Source organism: Cynocephalus volans, chromosome 4 (assembly GCF_027409185.1).
Source record: "Cynocephalus volans isolate mCynVol1 chromosome 4, mCynVol1.pri, whole genome shotgun sequence".
Lineage (NCBI taxonomy): Eukaryota > Metazoa > Chordata > Mammalia > Dermoptera > Cynocephalidae > Cynocephalus > Cynocephalus volans.
The window spans coordinates 110,648,533-110,675,798 of record NC_084463.1 but is presented as its reverse complement, the minus strand read 5'-3'; the positions used below and the strand labels follow the sequence as shown (position 1 = coordinate 110,675,798).

Here is a 27,266-nt window from a genome sequence, read left to right as displayed (position 1 = left end):
GGAAAGATATCCCATGCTCTTGGATTGGAAGAATCAACATAGTGAAAATGTCCATACTACCCAAAGTGATATACAAATTCAATGCAATCCCCATCAAAATTCCAAAGACATTTTTCTCAGAAATGGAAAAAACTATTCAGACATTTATATGGAACAATAAAAGACCACGAATAGCCAAAGCAATGCTCAGCAAAAAAAATAAAGCTGGAGGCATAACACTACCTGACTTTAAGCTATACTACAAAGCTATAATAACCAAAACAGTATGGTACTGGCATAAAAACAGACACACTGACCAATGGAATAGAATAGAGAATCCAGAAATCAACCCTCACACTTACTGCCATCTGATCTTTGACAAAGGCACCAAGCCTATTCACTGGGGAAGGGACTGCCTCTTCAGCAAGTGGTGCTGGGATAACTGGATATTGTTATGCAGGAGAATGAAACTAGATCCATACCTCTCACCATATACTAAAATCAACTCAAAATGGATTAAGGATTTAAATATACACCCTGAGACAATAAAACTTCTTAAAGAAAACATAGGGGAAACACTTCAGGAAATAGGACTGGGCACAGACTTCATGAATACGACCCCAAAAGCACGGGCAACCAAAGGAAAAATAAACAAATGGGATTATATCAAACTAAAAAGCTTCTGCACAGCAAAAGAAACAATTAAAAGAGTTAAAAGACAACCAACAGAGTGGGAGAAAATATTTGCAAAATATACATCTGACAAAGGATTAATATCCAGAATATATAAGGAACTCAAACAACTTTACAAGAAGAAAACAAGCAACCCAATTAAAAAATGGGCAAAAGAGCTAAGTAGGCATTTCTCTAAGGAAGATATCCAAATGGCCAACAGACATATGAAAAAATGCTCAACATCACTCAGCATCCGGGAAATGCAAATCAAAACCACACTGAGATACCATCTAACCCCAGTTAGGATGGCTAAAATCCAAAAGACTATGAACGATAAATGCTGGCGAGGCTGCGGAGAAAAAGGAACTCTCATACATTGTTGGTGGGACTGCAAAATGGTGCAGCCTCTATGGAAAATGGTATGGAGGTTCCTTAAACAATTGCAAATAGATCTACCATACGACCCAGCCATCCCACTGTTGGGAATATACCCAGAGGAATGGAAATCATCAAGTCGAAGGTATACCTGTTCCCCAATGTTCATCGCAGCACTCTTTACAATAGCCAAGAGTTGGAACCAGCCCAAATGCCCATCATCAGATGAGTGGATACGGAAAATGTGGTACATCTACACAATGGAATACTACTCAGCTATAAAAACGAATGAAATACTGCCATTTGCAACAACATGGATGGACCTCGAGAGAATTATATTAAGTGAAACAAGTCAGGCACAGAAAGAGAAATACCACATGTTCTCACTTATTGGTGGGAGCTAAAAATTAATATATAAATTCACACACACACATACACACATACACACACAAACGGGGGGGGGGTAAGAAGATACAACAACCACAATTATTTGAAGTTGATACAACAAACAAACAGAAAGGACATGGTTGGGGGGAGGGGGGGAGGGAGAAGGGAGGGAGGTTTTGGTGATGGGGAGCATTAATCAGCTACAATGTATATCGACAAAATAAAATTAAAAAAAAAAAAAAAAAAAAAAAGCAAAAAAACCAAAAAAAAATAAAATAAAATAAAATAAAATAAAATAAAAAGCATTAGGAAATAATATTTTTACCTTTCAGATGACACAATATTAGGAGATGGATAATGCTCAGTGTTGCTAAAGATATAGGAAATTGACATCTATGTACTGCTGAAAGTGAAAACTGATCCATCCAATCTGATGTTAAGTTCACTCCAATATTGGCAGAATTCAATTCCTCACATGCTTGTTGAGTGAGGGCCTCAGTTCTTTGCTGGCTGTTGCCCAGAGGCCACCCGTCCTTCCTTGTCACAAGGACTTCTCCCACATGGCAGCTTGTCTCATCAAAGTGTGCAAGCCGAGAAGGCAACAGAGACAGTCTACTAGCAAGAAGGAAACCACGATGTTTTGTAACCTAATCACAGAAGTGATATTCCATCATCTTTGCATTCTTCTGTGGGTTAGAATCAAATCCTTAGGTCCAGCCCAGCCCACGCTCAAGAGAAGAGGATCACCCAAGGGCATGATATCAGAAGGCAGAGATCATTAGGGGCTATCCTACGAGCCTACCAAAGTCAATGTTTTATAGTTTTCAGCATATTTTGCACGTTTTGTTGATTTATACCTAGGTATTTCATATATTTTGGTTCCACTATAAATGGTACTTAAAGATTTCAATTTCCAATTGTTTATTGCTAGAATGTAGAAATATAATTGATTTTTGTATATGGAAGAAAAAAAAGAACACTGACCCTTCTACAGGGCAATTTGGCAAGATGTATGAAATGCCCTAATAAAATGAAAAAAGATACATTCATTGACAGAACAATTTTACTTCTAAGAATTTATCCTAAAAAATAGTCAAAAAATTACCCAATGATGAATGCACAAAGATGTTTTTAACGGTAAAAACGTAGGGGGAAAACCTGAATGTGCAACAGCAGAGGAATGATTAAACAAATTATAATATTTTCATATGATGAAATACTGTGCAGGAAATAAAAATGATGTTGAATAGATATGTTTATTGACATAGAAAGATGCCCAAAATATACTGATGAGTGAGAAAAAGAGCAGGCTGTAGACAAACATTAGCCCACTTCTTTTTAATTGAGTGACCCATTAGGGAATGTTCAAATGACCAATAAATAAATGAAGATATACCAAAATTCACTAGTAATCAGTAATGGAAATTAAAACAATATTACTTTTATATCCATCAGGATGGCAAACACCAGAAAAGAGGATCCACGCTGTATTTGTCAGGGTTCTCCAGGGAAAAGAATAAGTAGGATATATATAGATATATATGTATACACATGAAGATTTATTATGGGAATTGGCTCATGTAATTATGGACACTGAGAAGCCCTAAGATATTCTATCTGCAAGCTGGAGAACCAGGAAAGCAAGTGGTATAATTCAGTCTGTGTCTAAAGGCCTGAGAACCAGAAACTGATGGTGTAACTTCTAATCTGAGTGGAGAGAACAGGAGGTCCAATGTCCAAGGGCAGGAGAAGATGGATGTCCCAGCTCAAGACGAGAGAGAAAGAAAAATCACCCTTCCTCTGCTCTCAATAGATTGGATAATGCCTGCCCACATTGGCGAAGGCAGGTCCTCTTTACTCAGTCTACTGATTCAAATGGCAATCTCGGGCCGAGCCCGTGGCGCACTCGGTAGAGTGCGGCGCTGGGAGCGCGGCGACGCTCCCGCCGCGGGTTCGGATCCGATATAGGAATGCCCGGTGCACTCACTGGCTGAGTGCAGGTCATGAAAAAAAAAACGACAAAAAAAAAAAAAAAAAAAAACAAATGGCAATCTCTTCTGGAAACACACTCATAGACACACCCAGAAATAATGTTTTGCCAACTTTCTGGGCATCCCTTAACCCAATCAAGTTGACACAAAAATTAATCACCACACATTTGAAGGTTGGCAAGCACGTGAGGAAGTGGGAACTTTCATGCACTGTTGGTAGGAATGCAAAGGCACTCTGGAAAGCAATCTCACACAATGTAGCATAATCTATATGTAGAAGCCTTTTGACTGAATGATATTGATTTTTGGATATATATTCCCATGAAATTCTTAGTCAGATCCACAAGAGGACACAAAACAGGATGTTCATTTACATGTTATTTGTTTCAGAGGGGTGCTGGAGGCAACTCAAGTGTCCCTCATCAAAAGACAAGAAAAATAATATGTGGTATATGCATATTATGGAGCAATATGCAACAGTAAGCATAAACAATCTACTCGGATAATTTTTTTAAGTGTTGGTTGAGAAAATTAGGAAACAAAAATTTTAACACAATATCTTTGTATGTTAAAAACATGTAGTTACAAAACAATACAGCAGATTTTATAAGATTATATACATATAATAAGTACAGATATCAAACATATTAAAGAAGTTTCCTATGACAGAGATGTGAAGGGGCATGGGAATTAAAATAAAAAAAAATAAAATAATTAAAACAAGGGAAAAGCCTTGCATAGACTAGTAATAACAATTTACCTTAAACTGAGGAGTATGTTTAATTCAGTTTTCTGCATGAGATCAATTTTTAAAATTGTGTGTATGTGTATACATATAATGTATAAAAATGTCCAAAAGTGTATATACTAAAATATTAATAGTGATTATCTCTATTACTGGGAGTGGTATTAAAAGTGAATCTTTTTTTTTTCTACACTGAAAAAAGATCGTGTAATAAGTAAAATGCATATTTTATGTTTTAAAAATTCATTTTAATACTACTTTTCTTCTGTTGGATAAATGTACAATAAACTACTAAATTAAGCTGCCTGTGTGGCCACAGTCATTTTATTGTTTTTCCAGAATGTTCCAAAATAGCTCTGGAACTAGACCAGTGAGACCACCAGATAGCTATCTAGCCTCACCCTTCTTCCCATGCAAATGAAGACCAAGCCTCCAAGCCAGCTTTGGCAGAAAGCTCTGTGGGACTCCGGATAACAAGGCCCTCTCCTTCTCAGCTGGGGAAGGAGGGATGGTACTCATAGCTGACTCAGAGTCAGTTCAGAACATCCCCTGAAAAGCTGCCTTGAGTAGTACTTGCCAAGACAAAAGTTCCCACCTCAAGAGTGGAAACTTTATTTGCAGCTTTGTAGACACAGGTGCTCTTCCAGGCGACTTCAGTCCTACAGAGTGGGACTGTGTTTGGCCAGGAATAGCTCTGAAGGCCTTCCCCTCAGAAGCCAGCTCTTGAGGCCTTCAGTGTATGTTCTAAAAATATTTGGCAATTCAAACTAAAGAGGTCAGTGGCTTAGCACAGAGAGAAAAAGGCTATTCCTGATTTATGTAATCCCTGCTTCAAACCAGGACCAAGAATTTAAAACTCGCTTCATTTATTTATTTTGCACTCACTGAGCTTACTGCTGAAGCAGCTCTCCTTCCCAGTCCTACCAGCCCTCTTGTAAATCTTTCAGAACCACAGGTGTAAATCACCTACCCAAGCCATCCTGTTTTAGAGGACATTTGGGGACATCTGGCTTGAGAAACTAAATGTCAAAATTATCCCACTTTATTCCTTATGTCTTCATAGCATTAAAATAGCATGTAGCACTTGTGTGCAAGTCCAGTCTTCACCACTTATTACTCACTGTGTGACCTTAGCTAAGTTACTTTATGTCTCTGAGGTTCAGTTTCCTTATCTACAAACAGAGATAATAACACCTACTTCATAAGGCTGCTGTAAGAATTAAATGAGATAAGGTATATAAAGTGACTGGGAGAATAGCTGACATTAAGCAAGGGCTAAAAAAAGAATCAGTTTCCATTCCTTCCATCACTCCCCTCCACTCTTAGCTGTTCAGCCAAGCTGTTGGATTTTCAAGAAATTGCCTGGTACCCCGTATTTGATTAAAAATGGACGGTACCATTCCCATAGCCAGCAGCAGTAGCTAAAGATAAGAGCTGTGACTACTCCTCAGCCGCGGACAGGTTGAATCAGCTCACAAATGACTCATCACTGTTGATAAATGATGTGTTCTTGGCATCAAGAGGCCCTACCTGATAAACTTTAGCACCTTATGAAAAGAATCCAGAAGGTTGGTTGAACAGCTTACAGAGAAGGGCCCAGGGTTTGATGGTGACCTTCAGTTAATCCTGAGCTCTTAGGAGGGTCTCTCCTCAGACACGTCTCCAGTCATGGGATTTTCAGCAGGATGCATTCCAGCTGAGCAGCTGCCTCTTTCCTCTCAGAGATGAACCGTCTCCTTCACTTGCCTTGGATTCCCTGAAGTCATAAGACTCCCTCAGCAGAATGCTAGTTGCTTGCTCCGTGCGCACAACAGCCCTAAGCTAGAGCCCAACCTGCTTTTGGCAGCATTGTCTGCTGGCTGAATCTCTGCCAGAGTGGGGTTTGGCTGGAGAGCTCTGTGGCTATGGGTCAAAACTTGGCTCAAGGAAAAGGGTGAGTGTTTAATCTTGAGCCACTGTCTGCGAGGCCAAAGTGTTTGCTGCTCTCTGCAGTTTCTGTATCCCCTTAAGACCACCCAGCACCCACTCACTGGCACAGAAATTCCATGACTGGAAGTTTTAATCACTTTTTCATTCATACATGCCCTGTACCTTTTCAGTAACTAGCACAGAGTTCTCTCTGAGTGAATATTTATTAAAAGGTCCTTGAGAACAGGCTGGTCTCTTACTGCATTTGTAACCCCCTCAATTCTGATGAACCTCACAAAATTGTTAAGTTCAAATTGGACAATGAACTGTATGAGGATAGACACTTTCAACAGCCAGGTGCCCAAAACTGAGGCCTTGAAATTTTTTTCAAAATTGAGGCCTTAAAAGAAATTCCATGTGCTGGGTCTACTTTCTTCTATATTGAAACTGCTTCAGAATCAGGTCCTCTCTGGACCCCAGACCTAGGCCCTATCTCTTTCAGTGTGTATGCAAGCTTCTTCCTCAGAGGGGCCCTGGAAACTGCAACTGAGGCAAAAGCCTCAGGAGGAGGTAGGCCACTACGAAACATTCCCATTCTTCAAACTCACTTTCAGGTTTTCTTCACCAGTAAGGTTTCTGAGATCACCTGGAAGCACCGCCATTTCTGCCATGCTTTGACTTGGAAAAGGTGGGGAAACTTTTTAAAAAGGACAAGCAAATGGTCTCCATCTTGGGTCTTCAGGATACTGCATGAGACAAATGGGGCAGGAAAATGAAAGTCGGGGCGCCTCCTCCACAGGCAGGTACACTGCCTCCTCTTACCCTCCCCCTCTGTCCTGGAAGTCATTCAACGGGGGCTTAGCATCTACCAGCATCTACCACCGGAACTGGGGGTCAACCTTCTAAGATAAGGCATAAAGAAAGCAAGGAGGAGGAAGGAAGGAGAGAAAGGAAGGCTGAAGAGAAGTGGAGAAAAAATGAAAAAGGCTTGGGAGGGAGGAAGGAAGAGGAGAGCGGCAAGGGGAGGAGGAACAATGAAGGTCTCAGGGCGTCGGAGGCGCACGGTTCCGGCTGCACGTCCGTCCCGCCCGCCTCCGGCCAGCAGCTGCACGCTGCGCAGCGTGTGGGCGCTGAGTCACTGTCCCAGAACAGGGAGCCGCCGTGCAGGTCTGGGGATGGCCGGCCCTGGTTGGCACCTGCAAACTGTTTTTTTCTTTCCTCTTTCATTAAGGCTGTGTGCTGACTCCCACGTAGGAGAACTTATTAAACCGCACGTACGAGTACTGCCGAATGGCTCTTGGGGCGCATCTGAGGCTATCGGCAGGGGGCGCCACCGTCTCGCTTATGAGTCCCCTTTCTTCCCCCTTCCCCCCACCTCCACCCCCCCACCACGCCCCACTGGGCACTCGGGCAGGGAGAGGGCCGCGGTTACTGGCTGTGGGTTTCCCGGAGATGTCCCAACTCTTTGCTGGGGTAGCTTCTAACTTTAACACCCGCGGTAGCCGGGCAGACTCTTCACTGAGAAGGCCTCGGAGACCTCCCCAACTCTCCGAAGCACGCTTTCGCGTAGAGTCTCGTGAGCAACTCCATAAATCTAGGACGACGTTGCGCAACCCGGAGAGTCCAGGCTCGGTTCCCCACTAGGGCTCATCCTACCCCGCCCCTCCCGGCCGCCACGCGAGGCAGTGACCTCGGGCGTCTCCGCGAAGCCCTGACTCGCACCCAGGACACGCGCTCTGCGCGCCTCACGTGGAGAGCAGAGTTCGTGACAGACCGCTCGGCCGGCGCGGAGAGGAGCTGGCACGCGCCCGCGCCGCCGTCCCATCTTCCCAAGCCCGGCGGCGGGACCCCAAGGCGCTCTCCCTCCCTAGACGCGAGAGCCGAGAATGAATCAGCATCGAGAGAGTTTATTGGTTTGCTGTTGGTATATCACTCATTTTATGTAGATAGATTATACAGAGACATGGTGTTTCCTTCTTCCGCGGGAGGTAATGAGTCTCTTCTCTATCGTTCACGCACACACACTCTCACGTTCCGCGCTGCAAACCACAATGTTACACCTCGCTGAGACATTCACGTCTTAAAATAGGGGGAGGGGGACAATACAATTGCTTTAAAATGCCCTTAATACAATATATAACGTACAAAAATATCTCTGTATTTGAAGTTACAAAAAAATCTTGACAGCAACAAACTTAAATATTGATAGTTACCTCTGTATGTACAACACGCATTGCACTTCTCCTCTCTAGGTTTTGGAAAGTTCAAGTAATAGTGAGGCTTGCGCCCTGGTGGGGTGACACCCGTGAGAAATCAGTTCGTGGGCGGGCACGGCAGTGGCTTAGACTCCTGACCCGGGGGTCTCAACACTTAATTCTCAGTTTCTCCTTTCCTTTCTGCCTGGCAGAGATTCCCTCGGATTCCTCTGCCCCCCTGGGACACCCGGGACTGATCAGAGCAAAGAAAGCGCTGCCCCGAGGAGGAGGTGAGGCCCCTGCAAAACCAGGGCTCGCCGCTGGACCGTGCCCTCGGGGTCTCTGCAGGGCTGTGACAGCCCAGTGTCCATATGGCTCCAAAAGCCCTCCGCCCCGGGAGGCGCCAGCGGGATGCTTGCGCGACTGTTCGCTGCTGCCACTGGCGCCTAAATCCTAAAAAGGGTGGCGAGCACTCTGTGCACACGGGAGGACGGAGCCTCGGGTGCCTGTGGCTCGTGAGACCCCAGAGTCCGGCCTGGGTCGGCCTCTGGCAGGGAGCGCCTGCGCCGGCGGCCGTAGCCCTGGGGGCTGATCTTGCTCCTGGGGGCGGCGCCATCCTTGTCCTTGTCTGTGAACTGATAGATCTGGTGCGCCAGCTTCTGCACCGTGCACGTCCCGAAGCGGCAACCGAAGCTCCGCAGGCCCTGGAAGTTGTTCATGCTCTGGCGGTAGCGCTTGACTCGGATGCGGGCGGCGTCCGGACTGCTGTGGAGAAGAAGGAAGGCCACTTGAGACCCCATCCAGCAGGGCTTTGACCCCAGCCACCATGGACAGGAGTCATTCTAGGACCAGAGAGGGAGCTGGAAACTGCTCGCGCCAGCTGAGCTGTCATCCAGCCATGACGAACCCCAGGGCCGGTATAGGGAGAGCTCCTCCCGCACGACCCCCCTTCCCCCACTACGCGGGGCATAGTTACCTGGCCTCGGGGCTGTGAGAGGTACCCTTCATGTCTTGGAGCCGAATGAGAGTCTGGGTAGGCCCAGCCTTCACGTCGGCGAGCCCGGTGGGGTAGTTGGTGGACGCCAGCAGATCCCTCTTCTCGCGACTTAGAGCCCACTTATTCCATCTGTAAAGCACAAGTAGACCCGAATCGCGTGCGTCCAGGCGACGTCCTGGCCCGTTCCTGTTCCCAGTCACTTCTAACCCCTGGGGACCAACGGTTTGTTCCCCTAGTCTGCCAGGTACCAAGACAGGGGAATGTGTTGCCGCGGACTCACTTTTTTCGGAACTCCGACGCCACGTCGAACCGCGCGGTGTCTGCACCTAGAAAGGCGAGTGAGCCCAGGTACATCAGGGCGACGGAAACCAGCTTCATCCCGGCGGCGATGCGCAGATCCTGAAAAAGGAGAGACGAGCCGAGCGTGAGCACCCGGGCCAGCTGCACTGCCCGGGTGGGGCACGGAGGACGGGCGGGGGCCCCGGCGCGGGCGGGTTCAGCCAGCGCTCTGCCTGGCTCAGACGCTTATCTCCCCGGGGCGCAGAGAGGCGCCAGAAACGTTTGCACCCGCCGGGCGGGTGACAGGCCCCGCGGGGAAGCGGGGGGTGGGGGCGCTGCACAGAGGCAGGTTCCCAGAGGTTCCCTGCTCAACTTCTTGGAACTTGGCAGACGAGCAGAAGGGACTGTGACTCTCTGGAGCTCCAGCTGTGTGTATAAGCTGCGCCCGGGATGCGGCGTGCACTCCGCAGAAAACTCCCCCTGCCCCTCCAAATGGGTTATTCCCCTCACCTAGCACTCCCAGTTTCGGGTCTCTGCAACCTCTCCCCCCACCCCCCTTTAACCCGCCGGGCCTGCGGCACCTACCTGCTGATAGGCGATCTGTCAAGTAGTTGAAGGAGAGAGTACTTCTGTACGTCCCTCTGGCAGTAGCAAAACCCCGAAGTCTGAGTTCAGCTGCGGCGAGAACTCAGAGGTGGCAAAGATCAAGCTCTTCTACCTAGTGTCACCAAGAAACCACTGAGTAGCCAGCTCTGGTTCCTGCGCTTTATAAGAGCACGGGGGGGCGGGGCCTGGGCTGCCCTACCGCCCTCGCGCCCTCCCTTTCGTTCCATGGGCGCGCGCGCTCCTGCACTCGGGCTCGCGCCTTGCTTGCCTGTGGGTGTGGGTTGGGGGGTCCCCTGTGCTTAGAGGACTCAGAGATGGGTTCCAGGAGGCTGGTGCAAGAACTGCCACAGACCTAACTTTCTGGGCACAGGGTTCAGACGGTAAGCCGGGGCGAAGGAGTGCCAGTGGAACTTCTTGGGGTCCTTACCCAGGACCTATGCAGCCTAGCGTGCGGGACCTCCTGGCAAAGAACAGCAAGAGCCAGCTGGGGAGACCGCGCGCATGGTCCGAGTTCTGGACTTGGGGAGTTGTGGCCTCAAGAGAACCGCGCCCCCTGCCGGCTCAGCGCCTGACCTGGCCGCGACCCCAGACTCCCGCGGAGCCACAGGGGCAGGGTACAGTGAAGAGCAGAGAGGAGCCGGGCTCGCCAGCCCCCTCATCCCCCACCGCACCCCCCACGAGGGCGGCTGAGACTGGGGGGGTTGGGGATGGGCAAGCAAGATTTCGCAATAGGGGCAAGGCTCGGAAAGGCTGAATTGAGAATTAGGATGGGGGGGGAATTATCTGAAATTTCAGAATTTACATGCCTGTTTGGAAATATAGGAGTAACCAAAATCAAGCAGAAGGATACCGCCCCCTTGTAATCCAATTATGCCTTATAAGGTTATAACCTGAGAGTTTGCCCGGCTGCCTTCATTCACCCATTGTAAACGTGAGGATTGACTGCCAGGGAGCACACTAATGCTTCATGTATGATAATCGCTTCACAGTTTACAAAGCACAGTCACATCCCAATCTCCTTTGATCTTCACACCAACCCCTGAGTTAGGCGAAGAAAGTAACACTACTTTTCACGTTCTGCCAAGTAGAAAATTGAAGTTCAGAGAGAGGAAGAATCTTGCCCGAAGTCAGGCTAAAGAAGCAGGAGAGTCCTAACTCGGCCCAACAAGCAAGCACGGCCGACTGGGGCGCGGCGTGGATTCTTCTAGGCTGGGGTCACCATCTCGTCAAGGGGGAGAGGAGAATCCCAGCCCCCGCCCAAGGATTTGTGCCTGTTCATGATGAATCACCCCAAACACCTTTGTCACCCGTTTGAGCTCTTCCATCACTGCTTCTTGACTTCACTTTCTTACTTCCCTTCTGGGGGCCAAACTGGGGAGGAAAAGCTCAGCCCCGCGGGGATCCCTACTTCTTGCATGCGGGTTTCTTGTGTCTTACCAACTACCCCCATTCTAACGTCTCGAAGCTCAGCAACTAGAATGAGAGGCTGAGGGTGCAAGACCACTGACTATACCGGCTTCTAGTACTCACCCTCTTGGCAATTCGCTATGTGAACATGGGTAAGTCACGTCCTCTCTCTAGTGTCCCCATCTAGGACGTGCCCCCAGCAGATCTCTAAGCGTCCTGCCTGCTCTGCCATAATGGTTCTGAGACCCAGTGCAAAGGCGGCTGGGCGCTGGGTGGTGCGGACCTTGTCCACAGTATGGTCTGGGCCACGCACTGCTGGCTCAGCAGCCTTTTTGCTCTCCAGACTGAACAGTGGACATTGAACCTGGGGAAGACATGGCCGCGCTGCGGTTATTTATTCTGAGGACTCTTCCCCGAGGGAGTCACCTGAGCGCATCTGAGTTCCAGCTGAGGGCGGTGGACAGATTCCTGGCTCTGGTAAGGGCTTGGGACGCGGAGGGTCAGAGCGGTGCAGCGCGGCGACCTGGCCCGGCTCGGCCGCCTGGCTGGCCGTAGGGCAGTCACCGTAGCAGACCAGGTCAGACGGCTAATCTGTCTGCACCGCTGACGGCAGGTATTGCTGTGTGCCTGCTGTGTTTCTAGAAGCCTCCTCAGCCTAACAATTGTTTTTCTCTCATGCCTCCCATTTCTCGTCTTTTCAGTTCCTCCCTGGCGAGTCAGCCTCTTCGCACCGATCCTGTCCAGGGCGGGCTGTCTGTTAGTCTCTCTGACGATGCGACCTATTTGTCTCCAGTTTCCAAATAGGGTCTGCGCCAGCGCAGGTTTTACTTTCATTTCCCCAGCGCGCGCCTCCGACTGCCGGGGAGGTCAAGGACAGCTGGGTGTCGGTCCACAGCCAGGGAAGGTCCCGTGGTCTGGACTCGTTCCTTCCAGTCCCCACCAGCCCTAGGGGGTTCCGTCTGCAGAGAACTCTGCGGCTGTACCTCGTTGCCTCCTCCAGGAAAGCCCGTGATTCCATGGGGGAAACTAAAATCTTGCTCCAGGGCAGGATCACGAAGTGTGTTCTTGGCTCAAACTTCTCTTTGAGCTGCAGGCGGTTTTAACAAGGAAAGCAATCCAAGGAGAGAGATTCGGTGGCTCGGTTCCACCAGGCTCCAGTGCCTACGCCAGCAGCGTCGTGGCTGTACCAGGAATTCCCACCTTGAGCCTTGGCACGTGCCTTATCAGCCTGGGTGCGCTTTGTCTCTCTTGTACTTAGAGATATGTCGCTTGAAAACCAAGCCAATTCTTTCTTTAAATGAAATGTATTGGCAGCTCAGAGGATTTTGCTTGAAAACCTGTATCTTGGAAAGAGTGCGGGTGTGTGTTTGCATTTGTGGCAGCAGGCGCCAGAATTCTCCCCAAAGCATCGTCGGGTTTAAATCAAAAAATGATAAAGAATTAGCCAAATCTGGGCATCTATTTTTTTTCTTGTGGAATCTTGAGTTGGCTTACTTAATCATCGTTAAAGAGAATAGAAAAACAACAACAACAAACATCACTAGAATGCGTCTTTGGTTCGATGGTCCTATCTAGAAGGAAACACCACAGCAAAGAGTTCTCCTTCTGGTGATTTGTTAGCATGGAGTTTCATCCATTCGAGTTGCAGTGACTGTAGATTTATACTGGGCATGGACAGTACATGGAAGGAAGGAAGGAAGTGAGGGAAGAAACATCTTTAAAATTTCCTTGGCAAGAAAAGAGGAAGAAAAAATTAAAAAGAATACTGATTAATGAAGATCCACTTTTTTTGTACTTAAGAATTTTAAGAGGTCAAATAATAAATAACCCCTCAAAGCACTGTAATAAATGTGTATCTCTTGACATCATATATACAGACATACGTACACATATGCTAAAGGCTTGTTGCATAACGTTGTTTCAGTTTATTCTTTACATTCCAACTGAATTATTTTTAGGCCCTAAATCCAGCCTTATGCTTAGTAATGTTTGGAGTTTTAAAAAATGTGTGATGGTGGTTTCCCAGCTAGCACTGTTGACACAGTTCTGAAAGCCAGGGTGACCACACTCAGGTCTTTCAGAAAAGTAATCAGAAACAATAAATTATGTTAATGACATTAATAAAAATAACTAAAACGTCAGTAGCTAAATGCAGTGCATAATTATCTCAGATGCCTTGTTTTTCAAACAGGAAATTTTATGATGCATTTATTGTTCATATGGTTCAAAATGCCTGTTAAGCTGAGGGCTTGTTTACAAAGTTCACTTGAAAACAAGGTTCAGGATGCATCCTGGAGTTGCAACACAAAGTGGATTAGAAAAAGAACACAATCAGCCTTGCAGATTTTGTCACTCACAGGGAGAAATAAAGCAGGGATACAAAGCTTGGGGCACTTTTTTCAGATCTCTGACTTTTCGAAGGAGCTAATAAAATATAGTGGGGTTTTTTTAATTTAAAAAAATAGTTTTTTATTAGCTTGAAGGAGCTAATAAAAATATCATTTTGCAGAAAAATGAACCTGTACATAAACCAATTAAAGTATAAAATAGGCACACAATTTCAAGAGGTTGACCAAATTAAAAACTGGCACAGAGTAAAAAGCACTGTTTTCTTTTCTTTTTTTTTTTTTAGAGGATGACCTGGCACAGGAATCGAAACTTGGACCTTGGTGCTATCAGCACCATGCTCTAACCAGCTGAGCAAACTGGCCATCCCAAAAGCACTATTTCTATATTTTTAATTTCTATCTGGTTTGGAATGGCTGGGGCAGGCTGGCAGACAGGTAACCTCTCTCTTTAGGGCATAATATTATCCAGAGCATCAGCATAAAGGAAAGTAATGCCTTTGCTTGCCTCATTTTTGTGTTCCTGCACAAAACAGACAGAAACAGTCAGTCCTTGTATGTAATAAAGCCAGAAGGCAAGCCTCCCTGAAGCTTAAAGAAGGTAAGTTGCTGCAAAACAAATGAAAGAGAACACAGAGAAGGTGGTAAAGATAAAGAAGCCTGTTACAATAACAGCTATAACAGAATAAGATGAAGTGACTTCAAGAGAAATTTCCTACTGATGGCATAATGGGTGGCATTAATGAAAGGATGATGAAAGGGATGATAAGATCATTTGGTGTCATCCCTAGCCAAAGAGAATGGTACCTGCCTCCAGGTGGGGATACTGTACCATCAGACTAGAAGAACTGCTAGAATGAAGCAATTCCTCTGTGTGGGCCTGCATGATTGAAAGTTTATTCATTCCTTCAACAAATATTCACTGATCATGTCTTATGTGCCCAGCTAAGTTTTGAACATACAATAATAATCAATGCAAACATTATTTTTGTCCTCAACAAGCTTATATCCTAGTGGGGTAGCTAGATGTAAAGAAATCCTCATAGGAATACATGATTATAAACTGTGATAAATGTTCTGAAGGAAAAGCAAAACTAGAGGAACCTAATATTCCAAATAGAGGAATCAGCATATGCAAAGGCTCAGAGATGAGAAAGAACATGGTACATCAGAGAAAATGAAAGGAGGCCAGTTTGATGGCAATGTATTGAGTGAGGGAGAAGAGTGGCATGAAATGAGATTAAAGAGGTCATTGGGGTCAGAGTAAACAGGACTCTTTGAAACACACTGAAGATTTTGTACTTTATTCATGGTGACATGGGAAGCTATTGACAGGTTTAAAGATAGGAGAGACATGATATGATATGAATTTTTTTAATAGAGCGTTTTGGCTGTTGGATGTAGTGGATGGATTAGAGAGGAGCAGGAAGGGAAGCAGTGCAGTGGTAGCACCCTGGAGAGACTGGAGAGGGCCTAGTACCCTCATAATCTCTATTATACCCCCCAACACACAGTCACTATACCCTAAACTGTACCAGCAGAATCAGTTTCATGGACATGCAACCTGTTGAGTTGCACAGAGCCTGCACTCAGAAGAGTCCACACTTGGTTTCATGCTCTACTGAATCTGTTTTGAAATTCTTAATTTCTGAACAGGAGGGCCTACATTTTTATTTTGCACTGAGCTCCACAAATTATGTAGCCAGTCCTGCTTACCAAACATACAATCTAGTAAAAGCAGCCTGCAAACTCTCACAGTACCTATTTATACTGCAGCTGCTAATGTCAGAGGTACATCAACTGTGTTTCAAGATTCAGCCATTCACCTCATCACACATGTGAAAGTAACTGCAAGACACTTCCCATTAGTCATCTTTGAAGCCTCTTCCCTGCACCCCAAATGTACACTCAAGATAGAAATAGTGTGTTTAATATACAAATTTAATTTTAAGACAGGGTCACTAGTCTGCTTACTGTCCTTAAGTTTTACCTATATAGAAAGCCTGGAACCACCAATAAAGCAGGGAAACCAGTTACTATTGCAGTAGGTAAGCTATTGCAGTAATCAAGATGGGAGGTGATAATGGTTCAGACTAGTGGGGTGGCAATGAGGGTGAAGAGAGGTGGACATATTTGGGAAGTAAGAGCAAAAGGACTGGGATGAAAGTGGGGCTGAGAGGCAGGTGTCAAGGGTAACAACCTTTACCTTTCTTGCTTAGACAACTGAGTGGTTGGAGATGTGACAATGGATCAGGGGATTTTCCACCACAACTTTTTCATCTCCTGTGTTAGAGACTGGTTGAGACCATCTGAAGAGGCCCAGCCCTGCCTGCAAACGTTTGGTCAAGTCTAACTCTCATACTGCCTCTGAACTGTAGTGGCTAACCACAGAAAGCACTTGAAATGACTACAGATTAACCACTTAACCCATGAAAGCCCACTGTAGGAACAAAGAGCTGATAAGCCTCTTTCACTGGTAATCAACTCCATTTTGTCTTCTAAAGCAGAAAAGAAAGGCATATGCTAGGTACACATCATTACTGTGCTGAATAGCCTTCCTCCTTCCTGCTCTTGCCAGCCTTCAGTAAAACAAATCTGGGCTTGCATTACTTCCCCACTCTTTAGTGAAAGGTTCTGGTGGTTATCTTAGGGGATGGTGTGGCCTTCAGCCAACCTCAGTAATCAGGCTGCCTTGTCAGGTCTTATCAGTTTCAACAGCTTGGCAGCTGTTGGCTGAGAAGCAAAGCACAGCTTCAGTACATGCTAAATATGTTCACCTGTGTATATAAACACACAGTCCCTTTATACATATATCTGGATATGTCAAGATCCCTGTGCTACTAAACACCCATTACAAATGAACTGCAGTCTACCTATAACCTTAACAAATGAAGTATGCCTAAAAGCACACAGCATTTGATTCTGGGGTTGAAAACAACTAAACTTTGATTTTAAAAAAAGTTAAAATAATTTAAACCAACACTTGCAAATAAAATAAAAATCAACACATTTAAAAGTAAAATGGGACCCCTATTATTACAAAATTAACTCAATATAAATCAAAGGCCTAAATACAAGAGCTATGTAACTCTTAGAAGAAAACGTAAGAGTAAATATTTATGACCTTGAATTTGGCAATGGATTCTTAGATATGACACCAAAAACACAGAAAACAAACCAAATTTGGACTTCATCAAAATTAAAAACTTTTGTCAGTAAAAGGACATTATCAAGAAAATGAAAAGACAACCTACAGAATGAGAAAATACGTGCAAATCATATATCTGATAAGGATCCAGTATCCACTGTATATAAATAACTCTTACAACTCAACAGGGAGACAAACTCAATTGAAAAACAGGCAAAAGACTTGAACAGACATTTCTTCAAAGTTTTATAAATGACTAATGAACACTTGAAAAGACACTCAACACCTTTAGTAACCAGGGAAATGCAAATCAGGACCACCGTGAGTTACCACTTCATACCTACTAAGATGGCTATAACAAAACAAAAAGAAAAACAACAGGAAAACAAGTTTTAACAAAGATGTAGAGAGATTGGAACACTTGTACATTGTCGGTAGGACTGCAAAATAAGCAGCTACTGTGGAAAACTGTTTTGTGGCTCCTCAAAAACTTAAACATAGAATTAACATATAATCCAGTAATTCCACTCCTAAGAATATATCCCAAAGAATTGAAAACAGATACTCAAATAGTTGAACATGTATGTTCATAGCAGCACTATTCACAACGCCAAAAGGTGGAAACAACGCAAATGTCCATCAGTGAATAAACAAAATATGGTATACAATGGAATATCATTCAACCATAAAAAAGAATGAAGTACTGATACTTCAACATGATGCTACAACATGGTACTGATGCTACTACATGTATAAAACGTAAAAACGATATACTAAATGAAAAAATCTGGACATAGAAAAGTCACATATTATATGAAATATCCATAATAGGTAAATTCATAGAGACAGAAAGCAAATTTGTGGTTTGCCAAGGGCTGGGGGAGGGGGAAATGGGAGTGACGGCTTAATGGGTGTGGCGTTTTATTTGGGGCGAAGAGAATGTTTTGGAACTAGATAGATGTGGCAGTTACACAACATTATGAATGCACTAAATGTCACTGAATTGTTCACTTTAAAATGGTTAATTTTATAAGTGAATTTTACCCCAGTTAGAAAAAAAAAAGGTAAAATCAGGAAAGTACATGAAAACTACCTCAAAAAACTAAAGGGCTATCAGACAAAGATTTTATTTTTTACTGGGTAGTTCCAGAGAGTTAAATCAAGGGGAAGTTACAGTAGGACAACTCTGATATAATAAGGAAGAACTTTACAGTAATAGGGCTGTTAAACTGTGGAATGGGCTGCCTCCCAAGGAAGTAAAATTACTCTTTACTGAAAGTGATCAACTGGACCATGAGCTCTCAGGGAAGTTATAGAGAGGATTTCTACATGTATGTAAGATTTCACACAAATGACTTGAGGTTTTTTTGGTATTTAATTATTTTCAAAATCAAGCTATCTTCCCTGCAAATAAGCTGATTCAGTGTGACCGTTAGCAATTTACATAGAGGTCCTAGTAAATTTACATAGGTCCAGTTCTTCTAGTGCAACCCAACCCTCTCAGTTTGTACATGAAGAAACTGTGGCACAGAAAGGGGAAATACTCAATTACAGTATAGTAAAACTTCCTTCAAGAGCTGAGACGCAGCTCACTGGACTCTCAGTTCAGAGTTCGAGCCACTGCAGCTTTCTGTTGGTAGTGGGGGGAAATTGCACATTTATTCATAAAAAAATTTGTTAAGCACCTAGTGAACACTAAACACTTTGCTAAGAGCTCTTATATGTAAATGTTGAAGTTCAAACCCTCAATTAATAGTGAGTAGTGATAAGCAATCACGAAGATGATTTCCAAACCATGGAGATTCCCCAAACTTCAGTCTACCATTTGTGCATATTCTACTACTAAAACTTCATAAGATATTAACAAATAACAAAGTCAGCTTATCTAAGAGTTGCACCAGCCAAATTCGAAATGATCAATAGTAGGTGCAACAAAAAAGTAAGCGACCTGGATAATCTCTAGACTGGATGATGAGACCCACTAATTCATTTTATTGCTTTTTTGAGCAGAGAAATTGGAAGGGACCACCTGCTTCGGCTGCAAGAGCTCGGGGAACGCTGCAAGGGAAGCAAGCTGAGGCGGGCGAGGCTCCCCAGGGATAGACTAGCCCAGTGCTGGAGGATCCCGGGGATGCCGCGTTCCACGGTGGAATCCAACTCCCCCGGGCGCTCCGGGGGAAGCCCAGGCCCATCGCCTCCGGCTCACCCAGCACTGAAACCCGAGGCGCCCCTGGGGATTGCGCAAAATCCTCTCCCTCCCCCGCCTGCTCGGTGGCATGTTTCTAAAACTCCCATCTGCACAACATAAACAGGAAACGTGCAGCAAAAGCCCTGGCGGTGCAAATTCCTTGCTTCCAACCGAGGGCGGGAGAATCTCATCTTCGGTGGTGGTGGGGAGCAGCGGAAGCAGCAACCTTTCCAAGTGACCCCTCAACTCTCCCCGTCCCTTCTCCCAAACCCAGAAAGAATAGAGAAAGCGGAAGGAAGGACCCCCTGCTTTAGGAAAAACAGAAGAGGGGGAGGAGAGCCGCGAAGCAGCAGCCAGGCCTCAAAGTCAACCACGTCCAGCGGCTGCGGTGGCAGCGCGTGGCGGAAACACGCCCAGACGCCCACTCCCGAAGCCTAGCTGTCGTAGCTGTCAGCCAAGGGTCGGGGTGGGCTCGCCGCCCGGGCTCTGGGCCACCAAGCCAGCGCGGGTGGAGGCGGGGGAGGAGCGGGCGCGCGGCGCGGCGCAGGCGCAGAGCGCCCCTCGGTTGTCAAACATGGCTGAAGCGCCGACGCTGCCGCCACTGCCGCTGCAGGGAAAATGCTGAGCCCTCCCGGGCCGGGTGGGCGGCGGCGGCGAGGGCGGCGACGGGGACCCGCTTCCCGGGCGCGGCGGCGGCGGCCATGGCCCGGCTGGCCGACTACTTCATCGTGGTAGGCTACGACCACGAGAAGCCAGGTAAGGGTGTGGGGCGGGCGCCGCCCCCGGGCCTCCCTGCTCCCGCCCCCCCGGCCGCTGTCCAGTGGGCTCCGCGGGGCCGGGCGTCGGGGAGGGCCGGGCCCGGCCGCGGAGGAGCGGGCGGTCGGCATCCGGCCTTCCTGGCGGGGCTGAACCTCGTGGTGGGCGTGAGGGACCCGCACAATGGGAGGAGGAGGAGGGAGGCCGCGTCCGCCGGGGCCCAGGGCAGACCAGCTGGACTAGTCCCGGACAAGTCTGGGTGCCGCGACCCTCTCTCTGGAGGCGGCCGGATACCAGGGGCAGCGCCCTTGTGCCGGCGGGATTGTGCCCAGGACCGCAGGGCTGGGAGGGCGGGAGCCAACTGTGCTCAGTTCCTCGGGGGATAAACTTCTGCCCTGCATCCTGAATGAGTAACGAGTGACGCAGGGGGCTGTCCTCTCCAAGAGGAAGTGCTGATTGTCCAGTGCTACCTCACCCCTGCGCTTCTGGGGGCCTGGTGACTGCCCCAGTGAACGTGTGGTACTGGGGAAGGGGAAAGGATCCTTTGCACTTTTAAACATTTCTAGGAAATGCTCCCTGTTCTTTCAGGACAGGTGTGATGGTCATTTCAGAATGAAACGACTGTCTTTTAAGTAAGGACTTCTGAAGGTGAATTTGTTTCACTTCAATGTGTTTTAATTGTTCTTTTCATTCGTCATCAAATGTCCTTCATAAGAAACAATTTGTTGGCAAATGTATTGCATTTTATGCTTTAATTGATAGACGTCCACAATTTAAGAGAATTCAGAGTTCATGCACTTTTATTTTTGTATTTGTATTCCTTTGTATTATTATATAGCTAAGCATATTGTAATAACAAATTGAGCTGGGGAGGCACTTCTGTTTCAGGGTAATTCTAGTCTCACATTTGCACGGACTTTTAGATATCAGTTCTACAGCCCCTTCATTTTTCAGAGGAGATGCTGAGATGGTGTTTTGCTGATGCGTACAGCCATTGGTAGGTCAGAATGCCATTGTTCTACCTACTATTGGTTCACTGCCCCTTTCATTATTCCTCTCGTGAGAACTCCTCCTTTCATATTCTTTCTCTCTCTCTCTCTTTTTTTTTTTTAAAGATGATCTGTAAGGGGATCTTAACCCTTGACTTGGTGTTGTCAACACTACACTCTCCCAACTGAGCCACGGGCCGGCCCCCACCTTTCATATTCTTTCATCTTTCACAGATCATGACCTGATTGAAGTCAGTTGTTAAGTGGATGGGTTGGGCTATATTTAAAATATCTCTGGTTCTAAAATTTCATATTATTTTCTAGTAATTTGCATAGTCTGATGTCTCTTTCCTACCAAGATTGTGTGGAGAATCATAGTTTTTAAATCTTGTTTAGTTTTTAGCGACATTGCCCCCCCCAAACAATTTTGAAACAGTCACAAACTTGCAGAAAAGTTGCAAGTATGGTACAAAGAATTTTTTTCCCTGAACAATTTGAGAGGAAGCTGCTGACCTGATGCCCTATCACCCCAGAAAGCTGTAGTGTGCATTTTCGTCAAACAAGGACATTCTCCTACATAATCTCAGTACAATCATCAAAATAGGAAATTAACATTGATACAGTACACCATCTAGTTCTCAGACCAGTTCACGTGTTGTTGATTGTGTTATTAATATCTTTACTAGCAAAAGGATCCAGTTCAGAATTATGCATCGTATTCATTTGCGGTGTCTCTATGGTCTCCTTCAAGCTGGAGCCGTTCCTTTATCTTCTCTTGACTTTCATGACCTTGAGGCTTTTGATGATTATAGGTCAGTTATTTTGTAGAATTCCCCTCGATTTGGTATTGTCCATTCCTTCATGATTAGCTACATATAGGTTATGCATTTGGGCAGGAAAATCATAGAAGTGATGCTCATTGCATCCTATCAGGTGCTGTACAATTTTACTTTGTCTCATTATTGGTGATTTTCACTTTGATTACTTGATATAAGCAATGTCTACCAAGCTTCTCCACTATAAAGTTAATACTTAATAGTTAATTAATATTCATTGACATCTACATGGATTTACAGTTTTCTGTTTTTTTTTTTTTTTTAGTGGATTGTATTGTGTTACTATTTGTCTTAGTCCATTCTGGCTGCTATAAGAAAATACCTTAAATTGGGTGGCTAATAAACAACACAAATTTATTTCTCGCAGTTCTGGAGGCTGAGAAGTCCAAGATGAAGGCTCCAATAGATTCAGTAGCTGGTGAGGGGTTTCTTCCTCTTAGCCTTGTTCTCACTTTAAACTCACATACCCTAAGAGGCAAATGAGCTCTCCAGGTCTCTTTAGTAAGAGAACTGATCGCATTCATGAGGGCTCCACCCTCATGACCTAATCACCTCCCAAAGGCCCCACCTCCTGATACCATCTCCTTAGGTGTTAGAATTTTGACATAGGAATTTTGGGGGGACACAAACATTCAGACCATAGCACTATTTATTTTGATTTTCAAATTGTTCCTTATTTGGCCAATGAGAACCCTTCAAGCTGGCTTCTGTGTTCTTATGATATGTCCCTGTCATCCTGTCATTCTCTGAGCACAACTTTACTTTTTGGAACATGAAGATATTCCTGGCTTATCTTGTACTTTCCCTGCCTTGGCCCTGGAATCACCTATTTCTCTAGGGATCTCTGGTTCCTTTTAGTGGGGAATGACATTTAGAAGTTAAGATCTCAGTGGTAGCGTGTTTATTGCTGTTGGGTTGTTACTACTCCCAGGTCCTGTTAACCGCTGGAGCTGGAGAGCGCGCGCGCACACACACACACACACACACACACACACACATTTACATCTATATCTCTTTATCTACGTATGTTGAAAACTATGAATTTATTCTGATACTTCTGATTTCAGTCCAACACTTCAGAGTCCATTCTAGTTTTCTCCTTTTTCATACTGTAATGCTCTTCTCTGACAGTGAGAAATCTGGCTTCTGTTATCCTTAATGTAGTTACTAATTTGTTCAGTCTCCCATCTTTGTCATCATCCCCTCCTCTTCCTTCTGGGGCTGGGATTCTTCATTTTATCTCACTCAGCACCCTGCTCCTCTCAGGATCTAAGAGCACATACCAGTATGCCCAAATGTAGGGACACCCTCCTCAGCCTGCTCTGGCTCCCATGTTGGCTTCTCCACTGTCTGTTCTGACATCCCACACTGGTCTGCTTCCCTGCAGAGACATCCCCATCACTCTTTGCATCCCAGTGCCCCTTGCAGGTTTGCTGCTATTGCCTTGATGCTTGGGCTCTGACTCAGCACTTTTTAAAAAAAATTTTTTTCTTTAATCATAATTGATTATACTTATTTGGGGGGTTTAATGACATATGTTGATCAAATCAATATTACTGGCATATATATTGTTACAAATTGTACTTATTCTTTATGCCCCTTGTCCAGTCTCTTCCCCTTCCCCTCTACTTCCCCCTCCCCCTTCTAATTACCCTAGATTTCTTCTCTCCTTCTGAAGGAGCAATGGTTACTCTGTTGATTTGTTGCCTAGATGACCTGTCCAATGCTGAGAAGTGTGATCAGGTCCCCCAATATTATCATAGAGCAGATGATTCTCCTGTCACTTTGGAATGGGCTTTGTGGAGAGAGACATCCTCTTCTTTTCTTTATCTCTGCTGGTTACTCTTCTTGTGTTGATGCACTCCAGTGGCTGGTGGACCATCTGCATGGTGGTTGTGGCTTATAGCTGCTTTCACGCAGCCATAGTTATTGTGGTGGCTGTGGTGGGCCACCCTCATGGAGGTGATGTTTTTGGCATGCTCCTTGGCACTGGTGGTGTGCCTGGTTGTGGGAGGAGGGTCTGGTCCCTGGCTTCATGCCTCAGGACCCCAGGCTGTCCCCATGGTGCTGGCGGTGACTCAGCACATTTAACTATTCCATTGACTCAGAGACACACTCCTTAGCTTGCTGAATCTCTGACAAGAGATTACCTCCACCCCAGGGCTACTGTAACAACTCCCCTTCCCACAGCAGGAAAAGAGAAGATTATTTTTTTTAAGTGACAAAATCCAGTAACTTGTATAAATTGTAGAATCTCCACAGTGTAATGCATAATTTTTTTACTTGGGATAATTTATCTTTGGTGGTTATGGGGACAATAGGATAATTTAGTCAGGCTCCCTCAGCTCAGGTCTGGTTGGGGGTTGAGCAGCACATTTTTTGTAAACAAGTTGTGTGTGGGTGGAGTTAGTGTGCATATGCACCAATGTATCTTTTTAGTTTTGTTGCTATTGTATGTTCCTCATTTTGTGAAGCAGGCTGGCCAGCAGAGAGCTCGCATCTAAAAATAGAGCATGTTTACCCTGCTGGCAGCTGGTCAATTTTCCTTTGGACTTTGCCAGTAGCAATTGAGTTTCTGAATTTCTCTGTGGACTGCTTGGCTCATAGTGTTGTGTATGCTGAATAAAGACTCCTTTCTTTAATCAAGGCTCCAAGGACCTTTTTGTCTGGTTACCTAGCTTGTAGACCTGCGTGTGAAGGGTTTGTGAATGGGCTCGAGGGGTCTGTGAGCTCCAGACCCTAGCCCTAGCTCTACAGTTGTGTTTATTGAAGTATAATTTACACGCAATAAAATACTTTATTAAGGGAACAGTTAGAGTGACAAATATCTACATTGATTCAGCCACTACCACAATCAAGATATAAATATAGAATGTGTTCCTCCCTTGAAAAAATTCTCTCATGCCCCTTAGCAGTCAATTCCCTCTCTCTCCTCTGGCAATCACTGATCTGTTTTCTGTTTGTATGTTTTTGTCTTTTCTAAAATGTCATATAAGTAGATTTTTACAGTTTTTGATGTCTGGCTTTTTTCACTTAAACTCATACATTTGAAATTTATCCATTTTGTATTTATCAGCAGTTGTTCTTTTTTATTTCTGAGTATAATACAATTTGTTTATCCATTCCCCAGTTGGTGGACAGTTGAGTTTCCAGGTTTTGGCTATTATGAACAAAGTGGTTCTGAACATTTGCATATAGATCTTTGAACATTCATATGTTCATATGCTTTCAATTCTCTTGGGTAAATACTTAGGAGAAGAATTGCTGGGTCATGATAAGTGTCTAACTTTATTTGAAACTGCCAAACTGTTTTCCAAATTGGCTGTGCCATTTTGCATTCTTGCCAGTAATGTGTAAGAGTTCCAATTAATTTTTAAATTTTAAAAATTATTTAAAAAAAATTTCCCCCCACCTTTATTGAGGTGTAATTGACAGATAGAAATTGTATATAATTACAGTGTGTAATTGTGATATTTTGATATACATATACATTGTGAAATGATTACCACAATCAAGCCAGTTAACATATCCACTTCACATAGTTACCTTTTTTTGCATGTGTGGTGAGGACGTTTAAAATCTACTCTCTTAGCAGATTTCAAGTATACATTTTTTATTTTTACTTAAAAAATTTAAGAAATTTGTAGCTATTCTAGTGGATATGTAATGGTATCTCATTGTGGTTTCAGTTTGCGTTTTCTTGGTGCCTAATGATGTTGAGCGTCTTTTCATGTGCTTGTTGCCATTTGTATGTATTTTGCAAAGTGATCAAATTTTTGCTCTTTTTATTGGCTGGTATGAGGATCTGAACCCTTGACCTTGGTGTTCAAGGCTGTGCTCTAACCAATTGAGCTAACTGGCCAGGCTAGATGCATGTCTTTACCAGGTATTTGCAAATATTTTCTTCCAGTCTGTGGCATCCTTTTCGTTTTCTTAACAATGTCTTTTTGATGTTTTAATTTGGACCACTTTTTACACATTTGTTCAGTTGTCTTTTTACACATTTGTTCAGTTGTCTGAATACTCATATCTTGAGTTATATTCTTTGAGTGTTCCTTTTGATGTAAAAACCCTCTGTAAAAACTTATTGGAAGAAAAGTCCACTAAATCTATGTGCTTATTTCAATTACAAGTGATGAATAAATCTAGTGGATTCTGCAAACCTTTATTACATAGCTTTCTTCAGGAGTTAGTACGGTTTTATTACCTTCATCATATTATGATAATATGATACTCAAATATCTGTGTTTAATATGAGAGTGTTCCTGGAATTATTCAAACAACATACTCTTTAATATGTTCCCAAAGTATCTTTGTAATTAATACTTACAGTTGAGTTTTTAAATATTTATATTTTTTAATTGGATTGGAATTTTAAAGAAAACAAGCCTCGTCTTTTGAAAAATTGCTTTTACAAACTGGAAAAAAGTTAATACATGCTATTTGAATTATGTAGAAAGAAGAGTGCCTGGCACACAGAAGGTGTTTAATAAAGATAAATTGAATGAACACGATTGTTCAAAATATGGAAAAACAAAAAGCTGTAAAGGAGGATAGGAGGTAGGTGTGGTTATAAAGGGGTAATGGTAGGGATTTTTGTGGCGATAGAACTGTTTTGTATCTTGACTGGGTGGTGGATACATGGATCTACATATGTGATACAATTGCACAGAACTAAATACATAACATACACACAAACACAAATGAGGACAAGTAAAACTGGGGAAATCTGAATTAAAATGATGGATTGTATAATACCCTGGTGGTAATACTTTTCTATAATTTTATAAGATGTCACCATTGGGGGAAACTGGGTAAAGGGTACTTGGTTTCTCTATTAATTCTCACAACTGTTTATAAAATGTTGGATTTAGAAAAAAGCTATAAGGAAGATAAAAAGATACCCTTAGTATCCTAGTTTTTTTTTTTTTTTTGACATTGATGACACAAGGAAAGTTAATGCTATAAAATTTCAGAAAAGCAATCTTCAGTGGCTGAATTATTGTCTTGTGGGTATATCAATTTAACTTCATCATTTACTTTATTACTGGACATTTAACTTCTTTCCAGTTTTGTACTGTTATAATGCTATTATCATGCTGAGAACATAGCTTGAAAATCCTTGATTTTTATGACAGTTTGATTTTGATAATTTGAAATTAAGATATTATTATCCTGACTTTGCGTATGTCCTGTGGCAGAATGATTGGGAAGTATTATTTGTTTATAATAGGTGAAGTTATTTAGCCAACTATTTTATTTTTCTATTGTTTTTACTTATTTTTACTGAGATTTGTCCAAGAAAAATTGATAATGACCACTTGGGTAATTCCTTTGTGTGGCTTTACTTTTTCCCTTTTGTTGATTTCTGTTGTCCACTAATACATTTAGAATTAATCCATTTATCTAGATGGTATTTAATCTGGAGTCAAGTATGATAATTATTTGAGGTTCTTGCAT

General features: G+C 44.2%; 2 protein-coding genes across 5 annotated transcripts in view; one reads left to right on the top strand and one right to left on the bottom strand.

The window, feature by feature from the left end:
- Positions 1-7,947: 7,947 nt before the first annotated feature.
- ADM (adrenomedullin) lies at positions 7,948-10,257 on the bottom strand. The gene is made up of 4 exons (XM_063094536.1): positions 10,117-10,257; positions 9,533-9,651; positions 9,232-9,381; positions 7,948-9,020 (listed from the first exon to the last, which is right to left on the bottom strand). The coding sequence occupies exons 2-4, from the start codon at positions 9,628-9,630 to the stop codon at positions 8,702-8,704; spliced, it is 567 nt and encodes a 188-aa protein (XP_062950606.1). The 5' UTR covers positions 9,631-9,651; positions 10,117-10,257; the 3' UTR covers positions 7,948-8,701.
- A 9,556-nt stretch (positions 10,258-19,813) lies between these two features.
- Positions 19,814-27,266, top strand: part of SBF2 (SET binding factor 2) — a 465,129-nt gene continuing 457,676 nt past the window's right edge. For all 4 annotated transcript variants that reach the window (XM_063093054.1, XM_063093057.1, XM_063093056.1 and 1 more), the window contains exon 1: positions 19,814-19,981. In XM_063093054.1, the coding sequence (XP_062949124.1) occupies positions 19,927-19,981 (55 nt within the window). In that variant the 5' untranslated portion in view covers positions 19,814-19,926. The remainder of the gene's footprint in view (positions 19,982-27,266) is intronic.